This window comes from Erpetoichthys calabaricus, chromosome 7 (assembly GCF_900747795.2).
Source record: "Erpetoichthys calabaricus chromosome 7, fErpCal1.3, whole genome shotgun sequence".
In the NCBI taxonomy this organism is placed as follows: Eukaryota; Metazoa; Chordata; class Cladistia; order Polypteriformes; family Polypteridae; genus Erpetoichthys; species Erpetoichthys calabaricus.
The window spans coordinates 46,857,460-46,877,634 of record NC_041400.2 but is presented as its reverse complement, the minus strand read 5'-3'; the positions used below and the strand labels follow the sequence as shown (position 1 = coordinate 46,877,634).

General features: G+C 37.8%; 1 protein-coding gene across 1 annotated transcript in view; it reads right to left on the bottom strand.

Moving 5' to 3' along the window:
- The window catches only part of LOC114654317 (sushi, von Willebrand factor type A, EGF and pentraxin domain-containing protein 1), a 328,570-nt gene that overhangs the window by 174,306 nt on the left and 134,089 nt on the right, over positions 1-20,175 (bottom strand). Inside the window, 4 exon segments of the mRNA XM_028804783.2 lie at positions 6,934-7,042; positions 9,816-9,937; positions 16,544-16,735; positions 17,239-17,370. Coding sequence (XP_028660616.2) covers positions 6,934-7,042; positions 9,816-9,937; positions 16,544-16,735; positions 17,239-17,370 — 555 coding nt within the window.

Sequence of the window (20,175 nt, the reverse complement as noted above, 5' to 3'; positions counted from 1 at the left end):
TGCATGAATGTTTTCAATAATTTATCGAATTTGTCCTGTTTGTTGGATACGACTATTTGGTTTTGCTTGATTGTTGTGTATTATTTATCTCTTCATGATATCTTTTTTTTGCATATTTTTGTTCTTTATCTCACCAACAAATACTGAATTAGGATTTTTGTGTGCCTTAAACCATGTGATAGATAGATAGATAGATAGATAGATAGATAGATAGATAGATAGATAGATAGATAGATAGATAGATAGATAGATAGATAGATAGATAGATAGATAGATAGATAGATAGATAGATAGATAGATAGATAGATAGATAGATAGATTTCTAACTTTATTTGCCCCTAGAGGGAAATTTAGGTTTTTACAGAAGCGTAATAAATACATAGACATTCATACACATATATATACTTAAAAAAATAAACAAAGAATCACTAAAAAGGAACAAAATTAAAAAGAATAACCTCTCTTGAAGTGATGTTACCAGCCCAGCACACCACAGCATAGAAAATCGCACTGGCAGTCACAAAGATGTAGAAGATGTGATAGATGTCACTTCAAAAATTAAAGGACACAGTCTCACAAGAAAAAAAGAGTCTGCTCTGACCTTTCTTATATAGTTCGTCTGTGACCAGTCCAACCTGTCATTGATATAAACCCTCAAGTACTTGTAGGAGTGAACCACCTCTACATTCACTCCTTGAATAGTGACTGACTATGGAGGCCCTTTAGTGCGGCGAAAGTCAATAACCAGTTTCTTGGTTTTTCTGATAAGTTGCAGACAATTCTTTTTGCACCAAGAAGCTCTCCACCTTATTCTTCTCCTCTGTCTAATCAATACACCCCATTAGTGCAGAACCACATGAGAATTTCTGCAAGTGGCATGACCTGATGTTATATTTGAAGCCAGAAGTGTATCGAGTGAAGAGAAAAAGAGACAGGACCATTCTTCGTGGTGCTCCAGTGTTACTCACATCCATATCAGAGACACAGTCCTTGATTCTCACAAACTGTGGTCTGGCTGACATATAGTCTATTACCCCGGACACCATAGGCTTATCCACCTGTATATTTCTGAGTTTACCCCTTAGCATAGATGGCTGGATTGTACTGAAGGCACTGGAGAAATCAAAAAACATAATCCTCCCAGTGCTGGCAACTTTGTTGAGGTAAGAATAAGCTTTGTGGAGCCTCGCATTGCATTCTCTACTCCAATCTTATTAATCTTTAAAATCCCTTATTGTCAACTGTAACCACATTATTTAAAGCTGCTTCAGCAATTTCATAATGTTTAAGAAATAATATCTTGTGAGACCCATGGGGATTTCTCCAGTGAAAGAACATTCTTTTTGATTTTAACAAATTATAGTTCTCCACAAAATATTATTAATAAAAGATTTGTTCTCAATCACTTCTTCATTGTGATTTCTAAACATACTCTGCTTATTCTGGAACTTAAAGTAATAAGCACCACTAACTCAACTAACAACTGGCAATTTAATCCACTGTTGTTAGCTGATGAAGATTTTATTGTTTCTATTCACACAAATCGATACTTTTGCTGAAGTTAACATTTAAGTATATGTGCCAGGACTTTCCAGGGAACACTTAAAGGATATCTAAATGTTCTTTCTTATGTTTCAGCCAAAAAAAGCAATTACACACTAGAATGAAACAGAATTAATTAATTACATACAATGAATATGCTAGATCACTCACCTCTGAGCTCTACAGAAAATGACAAAAAGTCAGGATTATAATTTATTGATCACAACAAAAAAGAACAATTCTTACCTAACTCATAATACTTTTATTATGAACACCACAAAAATGCTAATAAATATGGGTAGGGCAAGGAAGATTTGATGTTATTTGAACATGCTGTAGTTCTGTATGTCTAAATGATTTGTAATTAATTAATTGTAACGAAAAATCTTACAATCAATAAAAACTACAAGTAAAAGAAGAATGCAAAAATAAGTTAAAGGGCACTTGGGATGTCTGTGTTTGGAAACAGGGAAGCCATGCTCTGTATGGCAACATTTTTAATGCTTCTTTTAATTTTGTATATGTGGTGGGTAGCCATAAAATGTTTCTTAAGATGCTACATGGTTCATCAAGTGGCACTTCATTTTATGATTGCCTCTATGATAAAGGACCACAAAAAACAGAGGAAGGAGAAGCCACATTTGTGGAAGCAACTCCCAAACTATTTCAAGGACTACGGTTTGTGGATTGAAGTTCTCAGCTATTTCAGGTGAGACATTCAACCCTGATGGGCATCGTTCTCTTTTTGAATGATTGCTGAGTGACATTTGCCCGTATCTTTGAGTACTGGTAGGTAGAATCCAATAAAACACTAAGAACTTTTTCCTGGTTGTTTTGCTGTCCAGATCCTACAGTATGAGTGGGCTTTCCCTGCAAAATGCATGCAACTTTAGGCATTCCATGGATTCTGGCATGTACTGGTGTTCTATCCATGGACCAGTAATTATTGGGCAACACTCTTCTTGCTTAACGAATGGTGTATCTGTGAGAATTAGTAAGGAAGCAACAAAGATTTATAACACTGCAGAAGAGAAGACAGCCCATATTAGGATTAAATATCATTGTCCACTTTCATCTGGTATTTCACACCCGACTTTTACTACAAACCACGTCTTTCACTTAACCTCATCTAAAGTGTAAGCTTTCCTCTTATCGCAATACATTTTCTGGTTCTAACCTAATAAAAATGATCAATCTCACACAAATGACATTCAGAGATGTCTTTGTGTTGCACAGCTTACCACACTTGCTTAGTAAATAAAGGCCATAACTCAAGCGTTGCCAACCTCAATAGATAAAACTTTGCCTCAATTTTCAATCAAAAAGTTGGGCTTATATGCACTGTGATGGACAGCACCAATGGGCTGGCACCCTGTTCAGGATGGGCGTGGGAAGGCTGGCCCATTACTTGATCAGGAGCCCAGGATGAAGGAAAAAAACAAAACATTTCATGTTCTCTCCACAAGGTTGACAGAAGATGCTAACAATATAAAGAGTGTGTTGGCATCCCAGCTGGGATGGAGCAGTGACATTTACCCATGCAATGGAAGGAACATGGCTGTGGTCTCCTCCAATATGCTAGATGGAAGCATCCTCAGTTAGGATTCCCACATCGACACCTACAACAGATCCTGCACATTATGCAGCCAGCAGGATTTCTAACCAGGAGCTGTGGCAGAAAATCTGACAGCAGCCTATGGTCAAAACTATCAGGAAGAGGAAACAGAAGTGGATCGGACACAACCTACACAGGGAATAGACAAACATTCTATACCATACATTGGTATGGAACTCCCAGGGAAGCTGGAAAAGAGGAATAACAGTCCTGACATGGAGAAGAACCCTACGGTCAGAACTCAAGACCATCGGTCTATCCTGGTGAGAGGCAAAGTGGATGCCCCAAAATAGGAAGAGATGGAACCTTACAGTGACTAGAGCAAAGAAGAATAAGTAATTAACTAGCTATTTGTACTTTTGATGCTTTTTGAGGTCTTGTTTGCTAAGGGTATTTTTGAAAAATACATATTTTTCTTTATAAAGATTGTTTCTTTGCTCTTTAATAACAAGTCAAAGTCTCACAGTCATTATTCTACTTGTATGGCTCTTGTGATATTTTTTGGACTTTACTAGTTGTTTTGCCAGCTTCCCATTATTGAGGCTTGCTCTATCTGAGACTAGCAGGTTGCTTTGGGGGCTGGCTGAAGTTAAGGTTGTCTCTTCTGAGCAGACCAGGTAGGTTTCTGGCCTGCTTCCTAGCTTCTTTTTGGAGGCCTCACCATATTATGAGTCAAGGAATCTCTCCAGATCATAATATCAATGAATATATTCTGTTATTGGCACAACTGTTCCTGAAAGTAAGAACCTACGTGAAGGATAAATCTTTATCTGTATACATTTTGCTTCCTAAATTCAGTAGAAAAATTAAAACAAGTTTCCATTAACTTAACCTAACTAACCTTTCATTAATTCAGAGCAGTGTCACGCAGCACTTTCAACCAGCGCATGACACACACATTTATACATGTTAACATTGGAGGTGGAGAGTGGGGGTTAAGCGAGTGAATCGATGCTGCTGCCAAACCATAGGTGCCGAGAATGACAAAAACTAATCCATCTAACCAGCTGAAAGACCAGAACTCTGACAAGAGAATTTAATATAATACTCGTATATACAGTATTTCAGGTTGCTATTCTTTACATAATGACTAAAGAAAGAGAATTCACAAGTTGTGTGCCGTTTTTCTAAAGAAAAGAAAAATAATAAATCCAAGCTAATTTAGATTTACTTTTTGTGTTGTTTTCTATTATAGTTTGTCTGTATATACTTGTATATATTGATCTTCTATTATTCTAATGTTATGAGTAAGCTGTATCACTTTATCTGCTGCAGCAAGCATTGTTACAGTACTTGTTGAAAAATAGGTATGTCTGACTCACAAACACATAAAAAGAAGGTTGTTTTATGTGGACTTCTACTTAATTGTTTTTTTACTTTAATTTTTTATAAATTAAAACATATTGTCTCATATTTCAGATATTCCAGGGTTCAACCATTAAACAGACTCAATCCCTACAATGTTACATTGTTGAAAGCTGTTGTTAAAGGACTGAGGATTAAAGCCTGTCTCTCCAAGAAAATAAAACTAATACATTACAGCAATATTTTATGAAACTCAAAATGGACCTCCTTTATATAGCTAGAAGTAGGCTTAATGGATGAACAAAGTGAAGCAAGTCAGTGAAGTTGTTATCACAGCTAGGACCAAGCAAAGTGTGCAGAGGCAGTGCCTTTAAAGTGTTATTATCTTCTTTTCAGACTACATCTGCACACTTTCAGAATTTATGAGGTGCATAAAAATGTGCTCCATTCAATCATGGGTAAAAGCAATCATTTCGGTCACACTTCTAAAGCATGCTGGTACAGAAGGCACAAATCATTTTTGATAGGGTGACACCTTGCTAATCTATTGGAGATTTCAAAATGTTAGGATTGTTTATTTTTTACATACATGGTTATACAAGTATAACATGTAGTGAAATGTGTTCTGAATTAGCATGAGACTGTGCAATAAAGTTAACAAACAGATAAATTCAATTCAGTTCAATTCAATTAAAAAAGAAATTTGAATGGTGGAACTAAGGTGATATAATTCACAGAAAAAAGTATTCAGTATATCAAAATAAGCATTTCAATTACAAACAAGATCTGAAGAGTCTGCAAATGTAATAGAATAGAATATCTATGTAGTATAAATGTAATGTGCCTAATGTGTTTAAATGACATGGCGGCAACATAGATACAGTGGGGTAGAGAATTCAGTTTGTGCTATAATGAGCTGTTGAAAACAATTGTGGTGGCATGTCCAGGTCAAGAAGTCTTATATTCTGTGGATAGAAGCGCCTCCTGAGCCTCTCTGTTATGGCCATAACATTCCTAAAACGTTTGCCTGATTTCAGCAGGTAAAACAGATAGTTACTGGGGTGAGACAAGTCTCTGATGATCCTAGTTGCTCTTATCCTGCATCTCCTGGTATAAAAAACCTTGAAGAGATGGTAGACCAGATCTAGTGCAGAGCTCTGCTGCTTGGATAACTCTCTATAGTTCATTAATGGCCCTTACACAGCTGTTCCCAAACAAAAAGGTGATGTTCTGAGTCAGGACACTTTCTTCAGCACCAGAATAAGAAGTCCTTAGGGTAACTGGAGACACCGAAAACTTCCTCAGCTGTCTCAGACACTGCCTCACCTTTTTGGACTTGGCTTGAATATGTTCAGTCTATGTCAAATACTTGGTGAAGTGAAAGTCCAGATATTTGAAACTGTTCACCCTCTCCACTGCGATTCTGGGGGGGGGGTGTAGGACCGCTGCTGTCTCCTACCGAAGTACACCACCAGCTGCTTGGTTTTGCTGACATTCAGTTGGAGGCAGTTCTCCTGGCAACACAATGTGAGTTTCACCACTTTTTCCATGTATGCTTTCTCATCATTGCTGGAGATGAAGCCCAGCACCACTGTGTCATCAGCAAATTTAACAATGAGTTGGTGGCATGTGTGTCGTGAGTGGAGAGGGTGAAGAGCAGAGGGCTGAGTACACAGCCTTGTGGAACTCTATATTGAGTGTGATAATGCTGGAGGCACAACTACCAACTCTCACCACTTGAGGTCTCCCTGCATTATACACAGCAGTATGAGCGTTCACTGCCTTACAGATAGTTCTATCAACCCATGGTTTTTGGTTAGCAAAGGTCTTTATTGTTACCGTAGGGCTAATGTCGTTTTCAAGAATGCTAACAAAGCTAACAACTACTTCCGCAAACTCACTGATGTTGTCTGCGTGTGACCAGAACATGTCCCAGTCTAAGCTATTGAGTGTGCCCTGTAGAGTGGCTTCTGATTGGGCAGACCAACAGTTTACCTCTCTTGTGACTGGAGCTTCCAGATTAAAACTTTTGTTTATATTCCAGCATGAGGAGAACAGTGTTATGGTCTGATCTCCCAAAGACCGGTTGTGAAACTGCTTTGAAGCCCTGCTTGTATGATGTGTAACACTAAAATCTTCATTGATATTAAACAGACTGGTTATATTCTCAGCAATGGTGATGTACATGAGTAAAAATATATGATGCAGGCATTTCTCCCAAAGTGCTTCCACCTTGCTTATGTTCAAGCACTTATTGAAGACCCACCTCTGTAAAGCACTGCTTAGTATTTTCCAGTCTCACTATCCTCTGGCCTGTTCTGATACTATAAATCCTCAACTAGCTGAAGATATTTTAGACAGCTAATCTGTGCCCTGCCTTTACATTTCAGCTTTTCTATGTTTCCTTAGAACTTAAAATAGACTGAAAGATTTTGCACATGCATGTATGCATCACAGCTAAATTAACTCACTTATTGCAAATCCATTTTCATAGTCATAGTTGTATTCCAGGCATCGTCCATTGCGGATTGTCTCCAGCCTGCATTTTACTTCATCAGCATCACTGCAAAATGTTGGAACCTGAAACATCAATACATCACATGGATCACTGAATATGTTTCAGTGCTACTAATATGCACTCATTAAGTAATATTCACAGTATGGATTAGTAGACTTGGATATTTTATGGAGAAACGATCACTTGCTATGGCAGTTCAGAATTCATATTAATACTGTAAGTACAATAGATCCCAGCAAGGCAAAGGGGATACCTGTTTACATTAACTATATAAATGTAAAGAATTATTATTATTATTATTATTATTAAACAATGTTTATTATGATTCTTATTATCACTAACTAAAAGAACAAATATAAACAAAGGGCACAAAATATGCTTTCACTTATTGATTCTCTATTCCTGATCCTTCTTGATCAGGGTCATGGAAGATGAACCCTTTCCTGGAAGCAAGAAGCACAAGACTGGAACCAACTCTTGATAGGTTCGCTCATATAAACATAAATAATTACTGACATATGGGCTGTTAAATCATGGGACTTTTTGTGTTTGCAATTTGGAAAGGAGCTGGAGAACCTGGAGGAAAGTGACATGTATACAAGACCATAAATCCACAAAAAGAAATCTAGCTGAGTACAAAATAAATTTAGTTAAAATAATAACTAATCTATTCATGGACTCATATTATATCCAATTCAGGACTTCTAGGTGGTAACCAACTTTTGGGCACCAGTTCTCTGCAGGGCACACTTCTTACACATACCCACACTTACATGTACTGCACATACTTTGGGATATGGGAAGAACATAAACAACAATAACCTACTACTGTATATAATAAAACACTAAACTCTATATGTCACGTTGCTCTGAGTAATCTGATTGGTCAGTTTAGCTTTGGTGTGATTGGTCATTTTGGCTTTGGTGATGAGACAAAAGAGGAAGTGTGAGACACACAAAGCGGTGAAACAGCATGAGGAGAGTCACCTTCAAAGACGGCAAGTATAAAAGCAGATAGGATGCCAAAACGCTGTCTCGAAAATAATGGCAGAATCTGAGAACAAGGCTTTATAGGAATGCACTCGAGAGAGGGAGTGTCGGTGAAGAGACGTTCAAACACACACAAATACAAAGGAAAGTAGCTGAGGTAGCAAATATTTATAAATTATTCTATTATCCATCTTCGACAGGTAGTGTGGCTAGTGAAATAATAAAAATGAATAAATATTAACTCTTAAGATTTAATTTTTTTCCAAGTTTTCAAATAGTAGCTGGTTACTATAACACGTATAAATTGCATATATGTTTGAATCTGAAGTGTTTAATGTATGATTTAATCTATAACATTTATACGCAACAGTAGCACAGTTGTCTAATAGATTCAGGTACTTACAGAAGCTCGTAATCCTGTCACAGTCATTTTTTTCTGTGAGGACGCCTTATTCTTCAACAGTTAATGACATTTTTTTTCTAGGTAACATCATGTCTTCTAATATTCTAACAATGTGCAGATTAGATTTATTGAACACCCTAAACTGGCTCCTCATGAGTTGTGATGAGCAGAACAGGCAAGTTTCAATTTGCATAGTTTTGTGAAACTGACACTAAAATTCATTTCATAAGTGATTTCTCAATTGTGAGGTTTTAAAGTTTTCCATCATAGTTTACAAAGTGGGGGTTATACTTCCAGAACATGTCTGGTGGCTCAACAAAATGTCTGCATGTGACAGGAAATGTGTCCAGTAATCTTTTTTTCAATAGAGATCTTAATTTAAATACTAAATGACAGGCAGATGCATATGAAATTAATGCATGTAAACATTTCCAGAAGGGAACTAAAGACCTTTCTTCATTTGCCAATGGCACAGATTTTGTTGGGAGAAAAATTCTTTTTTTTTGTTTGTGACAAACTCAATTTTGCGCAAATCATTTTACTTAATACTTAGTATGAGCTTTATTTGGTGTGTGAGTGATTGTGCCCTGCAACTGACTTGAATCCAGACTAGGGTGGGCTCCTGCCTTACATCTAATACTGCTGGCATAAGTGACTGCTCTTTGTGATCCATGAGGGTTTCAAGGTTCAGAAAAATGTATGGATAGACTATAAAGTGATCAATATAATTTTTCTCTGAGAGCATTTTGTTATATTAGCATTACATTTTGTGAAATTTAGAACAGGTGATAGTCAAGGTTCATCTATCATTTTAATTCTCTTCTTTTATCTTTTATGTACCTAATATAAAATTTTCATTAAGATAAGTATTGGCTCAGGTTTTTCGTAATTGGAAAAGTAATCAGACTATGTAACACGTATTACTTTTAATGTGTTACCGTATTGCTCTCGAGATTGTGTTGCTGAGTTTAACAATGTACATTCAGCTCATCAATAGAAATTTAATGAATTCTGAAATATTGACAAATTATTGCTGCCAAGACAAAGAATATGCACATTTGCCTCCAGAAATTTATTTCGTGGATGCTTCTACCTGTGGCTGCTGAACGCGTGGGTGAAGCAAATACATGTGCAGGTTGGCAGAGTGATCTTACAGTAGGTGCTTCCCTGGGTAACTTTTCTCCATGTTTGGGTAGGTGTGGGTATAGATGTGTATGTGTGCTGGGCTGCACTAGCACATCAACCAGGCTTCCTGCATTGTGTCTGTGGTTGATGGAATACACTATGGGCCCTTGTGACCCTGAATTAGATACATCAGGCTGAGAAAATGAATGGATGGTTGGAAGGATTGCAGTTACTATTAGTTATAGCTTAGCTTATAGATTTGAATAAACATCGACTTCTGAATATGACAGAGACATTTCATGCCAAGTTTCCATTACCATATTTCCAAGTGCAGTAGAAAATTTTTCAGTGAAGGCTTCCATCAGGTTCATATCATCACATCTGGAGGCTTTAAATAACATTTCAAATGGTTTGAAACCATTATTTGCAAATCTGTTTACTGCAAGAGTTAAAAAGAAAAAGAAAATTACCAAATGAAACATAAGCTGTACAGAGAGCTCTATATTATTTCACTCAACTCCTGTACTCTAATGGTAAGAACAATAGATGTATACTGTAAACTATAATAATATAATACAACATGACGTTCCTATACATATTTAACCCAATTCAGTGTCACGGTTTACTGGAACTTATTCGGGGAGTAATGGAAGCAAGTCTAGAAACAGACTTAAACAGGATACCAGTCTATTGCAGTGCTGACTCCCATGTACAATGAAACTCGCATGGATCCAATTAAGGATCATCACTCAACCTAACGAGCATGTCTTTGGAGATGTCGGAAGCAAACTGGAGTGCACAGAGGCAGGCAGTGTGGAGTAGTGGTTAAGGCTTTGGTCTTTGAACTTCAGACCCTGAGGTTGTGGGTTTAAATCCTGCTACTGACGCAGCGTGAACATGAACAAGTTACTTCACCTAACTGTTCTCCAAATAAAACAACAAAAGAAATGTAACAAATTATATCTCAAATGTCATAAGTGGCCTTGGATAAAAGCGTCAGACAAATAATAAATAATGATAATAATGGGGGAATAGCCATGTAGACACAACGGGAATGAGCAAACACAACATGGATAGTGACTGGATGTGGGCTTCAAAACCATCATCTTTGGATCTATGAGATGGAGTTACTATCCATTGTATAAACTTAAAAATGTCTTAACGGCAAGATTGTATTCCTCTTTAAACAAGAAAGCCCTTTGAGCAAACCACACAAACAACAACATAATTACTGTGAACAGATCCAAACAATCAAAAAGTCTTATGTGTGGATAGTAAGAAAAAGGAAAATATCACTCAGGGAGCAGTTACAAACATACTGTAGTGGCAATACTGTGTAGAAAAAGAGGGGGCTGGCAGAGGGAGACAGAGAGATCAGCTCTTTCTCTGTCACCCCAGTCCTTTTCTGTGCAGAGTCGCCAATACACTCCATCCATTCACAAGGCAAATCCCATCCTCATCGGCAGGTGAATTCCTGTGGACTCAAATCACGAAAGCATTTCAGTTTGAAGATTTGCACGATTATGAACTGCTGCTGGTCAGTCGCAAACCCATAACACCTGGATCAGAAACAGTGATGGCTCTTGATGGCTTCTCCCTCAGCTGTCCTATTCAGACAGCATGAATTTGTCATTTTCCATTCTGAAAAATTAGATGTCATGGGCTACGTCAAGCTAGCATATTGGTCGCAAGATGAACTGCTTATTATCAGGTTGTATTATTTTACCAAAACTCACATATAGACTACTTATAACTTGGTTATATTAACTATAATGCATGAATAAATGTGAAACTTTCTCTCCTGACTGTTCTGGTACCATATCTAATTGCCTGGAGTTATAGATGTAAAAGGAGTGGGAAGTGTTGAACTTTAGTAGCAATCAACCCTGACAGTGTGGTCAGAGTATGTAATTTGAGGCATTCTGTTAAAGTCTACATAATAAGGAGTATAAATGGATATAGGGTCACCCTAGGAGCCTACCATGACAAAACATACATATTATGATGCCATAGCTTACAACTGATATACAGTACAGAGGTGCATTGATATTTAATTACAATTTATATGCACATAAGCATTAGGTTTTATTGAGAAATCAGGGTCATGTTTCTGAAATCAATCTTTGAAGTAAATGTTTTAGCTTTCTCCCTTTAAAAATTTACCTAAAATTGACAGCATAGAGGTCTTGCTAACTGAAGTAATTAAAAATACATTAAGCTTTACCTGTAAGTGCTGTGCCATTCTACCAATGTAAGTTACTAATTTTAGGAAGTCTCTTTTAATCGTAAATGAAGGCGGATGAATTTCTTTTTCACCGTCTATGTCAATCACTGTACGCTCCCAGGCTTGTGGCCTATACACAGTGTAAATATTTAATCCATCAAACAGTCTTACATCCTTCAGTCAGCCTTACTTCCCTGTGGTGGTGCGAACTTGTTTGTTTCCTTGTTAATGTCTGAAGGCTTGTTTGGTCATCAATCAAAACAATAGGTGTTTCACCCAACAGAATATTTGAAAACTCTCACCATATTGAATTTAAAGACATATGCCACCCAAAAATTATATTTTTTAAATATTTTATTTGTCCCATGTAGTTTGTAGTGGTGGCCAAGAACAACGTTTAATCTCATATTTTCAGGGAGAAATTTCATATGAAAAATCATTAAAGTAAAACTGAACAGGACCCAATGGTGACCAACACTGGACAACGGCAAACAATGCAAAAAATTCCAGGAAAAAAAGAAAAAAAATTCAAACAAAACTCGTGTTACACAATTCACATGCCAATTATCTATTCAGATGCTCAGAATGTGAAAGGGATTCGACTGTGAAAACATAAGCAAAATGTGTATGTCCAAAAAGAAAAGTTAGATTTATAAAACCTGGTGTACGCAAGTTTCTACACCATTTACCCTTAATAAATAGTAATCACCTTGTAATTATGCATATGTGAACGTGCATCGAACACCACCATGCAGCATCCATATATGGAGAATGGTAATTAACCTCATACAATGCTGCAGAACTTCATTGGCTGGTAAAGCAGCCTCCCACCTAACACACAGACTTCTCGCTACCTGCATTTAAGAATATCTGGTTCTGCTCTGCAAATGAGAGCACAAGATCATATGTGGCATTATAACATCTCTCCTCTACATTCTGGGTGGTCCCAAGAAAGTTGTAAGGTGTCAGCATCTGAGCAGGTAACCGCTATCACCTGGTATATGTAATGACAGGCCATATGAAACAATGAGGATTCAACCAGTAACTTCAACAACATAGCAGCCATCATGTTCAGCACCATCACATCTCTCAAAGCTACTTTGGTGCTTAATAAATGAATCAGAGGACTCAGGCCACTGAGACACATCATTTGTCAGTCTCATCTTCACATCAGAGATGACTTGTGCATTAATAGAATGTCACTGCATACAGTAAACAAAAGCAGCTTCATCTTCGCTAGGCACCCTTATGGCAATACGAGTTAAATTTCTTCAATCATATTAGCAGAACTAGACACTGCTGCAAATTGTCATTATTATTTTGGCAAAAACATGTAATGTGTTATGTATGTACACCCACAACATATGTAAACTGGATGTAAAGCCTCACTGGTTGGTTAATAGCTTCCAATACAGTGGGCACGATGGACTGAAGCTTGACTGAGATACTCCTAACATATCAGCCAGTTCCCTGAAAAGTGACAACAGGTATAAAATGACAAAGAAAACAAAAAGGCTCTTCAGTGCAAATACGCAGCATTAGCCCTCTTAAAAGGGAACTCAAATACATCATATTCATCACTTTTGAAGTGTAATATGTTTGTCATAATAACAGATCGGTGATGTGAATTATTATACTCATGAGTTATTATTATTAAACTAGTTTGGCTACATTTTCCTCCTTGATCTATGGTGTCGTCATCTCCCAATTTCTCTGAAATGTTTCATATGGATGGGTCACAGTTATCACAAATTTATGCAAGTTCCCCTGTCAATTTTACGTGGGAATTGTGTATACACATTTGAACCTGTTTTTGTATGTACTCAGGCTTAATAAACAAAGTCCCTGGCCTGAGATTTGGATCATCTAACCCAGGGGTCCCCAACCCCCGGTCCGCGGCCCACTACCAGGCCGCAGCTGTCTGACAGCCGGGCCGCGAGACAACTGCCGGCAACGGAGACTCACTCAGACTTTTCAGAACACTTGGCGGGCGGGGCTTTGCAGCGGCGCAGAGACAGGAGAGAGACCGAGGTGAGAGAGTATTACAACAAAGTATTTTTATGGTCCCGACAGTTTCCCCATATGACACAAGTCTATAGAAATCTCGTTACTATGAAGTACATTCTGCAGATACTTTCATTACAACGAAGTGACCTTGAAATGCTTGAATGAATCATCCACAGAGCAGTTAGATTTGTGGTCGCATCTCAGTTGTGCACATTTGTACAACGATCCCCAAACAGAAACATTGTAAAAAAAAAAAAGTTCTTTCTTCAAACTTTCCTCGTACTGGTTTTTTTTTTGCTGTTTTTGTTTTCTGTGGTTTTCAGTGATACATTTTGCTTATTGCTTGTCAACAACTGAAAAACATCAATTGGAATTGAACTCATTGTCACCCTCCCATAGAAACAGCAGACACGAAAAAATGATAACAGTGTTAACGTTTGTGATGTGCAATCTATTGGAATGACAAATGCAATGCATATGTCTTTGTTATATGCAAAAAAAGAAGAAAAATCATAGGTTGCAAATGTATGCGAACTGCTGCATTTGAAGACAGTTTTTATGTGGTTCAGTGATGCTCGTTCAAGAAACATTCCTATGAATGCAGCACTCATTCAAGAAAATGTGAGGTTTCTAAACTCTCTTGGGACCTCCGTGGGGCAGAGGCAGAAGATATCCGTTGTTCAAGTTGGCAGATAAAGCGGCTGCATTCAAAGCCAAACTTGATTTATGGGGCCGACAAGTGAACATTGGGATTTTTGATATGTTTCAAAGGTTAGCAGAGATTGTTAAAGATACCAAGCCAGGGCTTTCTTTCTCCCAGTTGGTGTATGATCATCTATCTCAGCTTTCAATAGAGTTTGAGCATTATTCCTACAAAAGACCACCGAAATGGGAAGGAATGGATCTGTGACCCATTTGTGAATAAGCCAGGTGAATCAACTTTGTCTGTGCTTGAAGAGGATCAACTGGTTGAGGTTACAAATGATGGTGGCCTTAAAAGTATGTTTGAGACAACTTCAAATCTCCATACGTTTTGGATTAAAGTCAAGGTAGAATATCCTGAGGTTGCCACAAAAGCACTGAAAAGTCTGCTTCCATTTCCAACATCCTATCTTTGTAAGGCAGTGTTTTCTGCAGTGACAGCAACCAAAACGAGATTACAGAGTAGACTGAACAGAAGCAACACACTTTGTGTGTCACTGCCTTCAATTGTCCCCAAATGGGATCGTCTGGTTGCAGGAACACAAGCTCAGGGCTCCCACTGATTCTGCATTATGGTAAGTTGTATAATTTCTATTACGATATTATAACTTAACAATAATAGAAATGTAATGTAAATTGTGTATAAAACTGCCCTATGAACACGCCCCGAATCCTCAACCTCCCCCCCACTCTCCCCCAACTTGTCCGTGGAAACATTTGGTCCTTGCTGTCAAAAAGGTTGGGGACTGCTGATCTAACCAATGCACCACCATGCTGTTGCTGTATTTCAGTCAGCTAGATATAAATGACAATGCTAAAGCTGTCAAAATGGACAGATTTCTTGCAGTTTCCTTTGAATTTTTGTAGTTTATATTATTATATATTATAGTAAAACATTATATCTCAAATGGCATCCGAAGGAATCTGTCAAAACTCAATAGGGAAATGCATGCAGACAGTCCAAATAAACATTTTATTGCATTTAAATGAAGTAAAAACCATTAAGGGGTAATTTGTTTTACTAAATCTCCACTAAGGAATAAATTGTCTTTTCTCAAAAGCATTCAGCAATAACTGTAACGTTTTTAAGTCTTAGAATAATTTAACTTAGACAGTAGACAGAACTTGAATCTGCAGGAAATACACAAAGAAATGCTTTGACATGTGGCCTTGTACTGGCACTGGGTAAACCGCCATCTGCAGCTTATAAATGAATATTCATCTGATGTCAAAAAAATAAGAACAATGGAAAACTCCCTCATTCAGAGCTTACGAATATGAGGAAGGTCAAGCTGTTCTTCTGGAAAAAAGCTTAACCTTGTTTTATTATCGGAAATATTTATTCATGAATTTGATCTTGAAAACCTATGCCAGATTTCAGAGGCTTGTAGGCTGAAGTTCTTTATTGCACACAATTCTTCAAGTCCACCAGAGTATGTCAAGAAAGCACATCTCAGAAATGTGAAATGTTCCAGAAATCATGTGGTGCATACAGTAGTTTGTGCAGAAAATATGCTTGTATTATAATACCGTCAATGCTCATGTTGATGTGGGATACTTACTGTTTATCAAGGCATATCTACAAAGGTATGAAACCAACTGAGTAAGATGTAGACAATTGGATAATTCCTGTTATCCAAAAGCCTGCCATCCCTTAGCTCTTTAGCTGTGTGGCAGTAGTACTAACTACCCCAACACCATGCCACACTGAGAAACAAACAATGCAGTTTATCTCCTCTGCATTTAAGTGTGAGAAGTCGGCTCACACTGTAAGTCAGACGCAGCTGATGATGATCTTTCTGGGTAGCTTGCTGTTTTACAGGTATGAGATCCATACATTCAGAAGGTGTACCCAGAGAGACATTTTGGTATCCAAAAAAAGCACCTAGTTCTCTTTTCCTCTGATGGCTTTAGTGCTGCAAGACTTGGGTTTGCTACTGAAAATGGAATGACAAAATGGCTTATATCAATACTGCATCTCCTGTTTTACATAATAAATTGAAAAGGTTCTGAATATGTATCTGAAAGGCCCAAAACTGTTGAAAAACAAGATTGTGTTGTCCTTGTGTGGCCAAAATTGTTAAACTCTATGGAACAGGAAGTTACACATACCAGAGCAGTCAGGCCAATCTGCAGAGTAAGGGGGTTTCCATAATCCATCGTGAGCACAGAAGTAGCTCTGTGCTGTCTCCTCCATTAAACCATAGCCATCCATGCAGAACAGAGTGCAGTTTACTCCTGATTCATCTTGAACACAGGAAAATTTCCCATTGATGGGGTTAAATGGGTGCTCACAAGCAGAACCTTAGTGGCAAAAATAGCAAAGACATTGTAAAATTAGTAAAAATATCAATATGATAAAGCTGGCAATTTAATTTAGAAACTTAAAGATATTTCATTTCAGAAAAAAGTTGTAAAGAATTGTTCATCAGTCATGAGTGGCTCATGTGAAAAAAGTAAGATAACATATTCAAGAAATTCAAGTGTGTTTCATTATGAATTCATTATAGCTAATAAACATACGGAGAGCTGAAAGTAAGCAGAAAATAGTTAAAAAAATATATGACCGCAGACCCATTGTTCATTTCTCAGACTGGGTAGTCCAGTTTTTTTTGTGTTAACTTAATTCACCAACCTAAAGTGACCAGTTAGTGAGTGGCCGTGCGTGTTTGTGTGTGTGTGTGTTTGTGTTTGCAAAAGTGTGCAGGGTTACTTCCTGCCTTCTGTCAAGTGCTACTGGGATAGGCTTGAGCCCGCTGAATCAGACAAAGTGGCTAAAGATAATGAACTGATAGCACAATACGTACCTTTGATTATAATATGTAGGTCACAAGTCCTGCTGTTGCCTGATGAATCAGTAGCAGTATACTTAACAAGCGTTTCTCCATGAGGAAAGTGATCTCCGGGACTGTGTGTTTTTGTAATGATGAGAGGGAAGCCTGGCATTCAAAAAAAGTACACATTTTTTAGAGGGAATGTATTTACTAAGTTAAATACACTGACTCTAAACTAAGGTCAATCTAAGAAAAGCCAAGGCCTTGTTTCCAGATTTTTTTCCAAGACAAACTTTTAGCTTTCCATAATTAGGCAAAAGGTCTGGCATCGCTACAACAAAGGAATATCAGTTACAGAGTTTAAAAATTAAGGGAAGGCTTTTACTTACTTATTTTTTCAGATTGTTATTATACATTACATTACTTTGTTTCTTATAAATGTATTGTTTATAAATACATCTTTATTGTTAGAAAAAAGTTAAATCTAGTATACTGTATGGGATTCTACTAATGTAATTTGTTGGCTATTCTTTTGTTTAATATGTTGAAGTATGTCAGGTTGCCTTTGTCAGGCTAACAGAGGTAACAATACACTTAGCTGGACAAGATGACTTTCACGAGGAGTGGCTGCAATGGCCGAAGGAGGCGCCCCACAATTTCTGCACACTTTTATTGTGTTGTAGATTTAATTTTAAATTGGATAAATTCGTCATTTTTGCTCATCAATCTACACTCAACAACCAATAATGACAAAGTAAAAACCTTTGCTGTGGCAGTTGCGGTCCTGTGCATCCAAATTGCTTTAATTCTTCTTGAGATGTGTCTGGAACTTGGAGTCCACCTGTGGCAAACTGAACTGATTGCACATCATTTAGTAAGGCACTCACCCCTGTAGATGAGGTCACACAATTCACACCGCACGTCAGGAAGAAAAAACAAGCTATGAAAGCCAAGGAACTCTCCGTAGACTTCCATGATCAAATTATGGTAAGGCACAGGGATAAAACCATTTCTGAAGCTTTGGGTGTTGGCAGGAGCACAGAAGCCTGAATATTTGTACAATGGAAAAAGTCTGGAACCACCAAGGCTCTTCCTAAAAATGGCTGTCCAGCCAAACTGAGTAACTGCACAAGAAGAGCCTTGGTGGCCAAGAACCTGGTGGTTACTATAGCACAGCTTGAGAGGTCCTCTGCTGAGATGTAAGAACCTGATAGAAGGATGACCACCTCAGCAGCACTCCATCAATCAGTCATCATGTTAGAGTGGCTAGTCCAGTGGATCCCAAACTTGTCTATGCCCCAGGAAAATGTTTGATTTATGTTTGCACCCCTAGAATAGTAATATCACGTTTGAAGATGAAGAAGTCAAATTTCTAATTTTTGAACCACAAATTGAACCACATACTGTACTGCGGGTGAGTAAACTGAACTCAAAAAAATAAGTTTAACTTGGTGAATATAAATTGAGCAATTTAACTTTATAAATTTCAGCAATCTTGTAAATGTGTCCTCCATGAAGTTTAGACACTCGATTGATAATCCAGGGGTTGGGGTATCCCATGAAGCATCAAGTGTTGCAAGGAAATGACACATAATTAACGATTGAGGGGTTTGGGGGATTAGAGATTCTCGTAAAGCAAGGGGTGCCAGTGTGCCACTAAGCAATGGAAACAGTAGACGAGTTTTGTTCCTCAATAACACTTACACTGCAGTTCAAAAGCAGATGTGTCGCACAGTTAAAATTGTTACACTACTGCCAGGATTGCCAGCAGGTGATATGGACTGACTGTAACCAGTAGGTTTTGTATCCAATTCAGTCCTCCTTGTTCCCCCCCACCTCCCCGGCAGAAACGTCAATCAAACCTCGATATCAGTGATGTTTCACAATCAGGACTTGCACAAAAATCAGTACCAGACCTCACCCTTCTGTATGGATCATTGTAAGGTCCAAATTCCATTCTCTTAAAAAATGTTATTCACCTTTACAAATGCTCCACCTGCAGGTGAGAACACACATTTCTGTGGTTCATTCACAGCACACGTTTGATTCTTCGCATATCATAAAACAGCAGCACTAACTAAAAAATGACCTACCAATGACAACACACTGCAAGATACGGATTACACCATGATAAAGTTAGACAACTCACCTGACACAATTTTGGCAAATTGCGACACAGCAATCTCCTGAATTGCCATGTTGCACCCCCTGGGGGTGAGGGCAACCCAGTTTGGGAACCCCTGGGCTAGCCACTCTTGAGTAAAAGGCATATAACATTTTAAAGAACTCTGATAAAATGAAGAAAAAGATTCTTTATTCTGATGAGACAAAAATAAAACTCTTTAGGAAGAACTCCAAGCACTTTGTCTGGTGGAGACCAGGCCCTGCTCATGACCTGTGTGTATCATCCTCCATACAGTGACATATGATGATTGGAGCATTATACTATGGGGGTGCTTTTCAGCAGCAGGGACAGGGATATTGGTCAGAATTAAAAGAAGGATGAATGCAGCTAAATTAAGAGTGCAAGCGACCTCAGACCAGAGCTACAATTTACCTTTCAGCACTAAAATGATCTGAAACATGCAACCAAGACAATGCTCAAGTGGCTTCAAGACAAGTCTCTGACTGTCCTTAAGTGGCCTACTGTAGCCAAAGCCCAGACTTAAACCCTATGGAATATCTGTGGAAAGATCTGAAGATGGCACTTTACAGACATTTCTCTTCCAATCTAACAAAGCTTGAGAGGATCTACCAGGAAGAATGGGAGAAACTATCCAAATCCAGATGTGCAAAATTTGAAGAGACTTACCCAAGAAGACTCAAAGCTGTAATTGCTGCCAAAAGGGCTTCTACAAAATACTGATTTAAGCATATGAATACGTACATCAAAAAGAGATTTCAGTTTTGATTTTTAAATCATAAAACATGTCTTCCCTTTGTCATTACGGGTTATTGAGTGTAGATTGA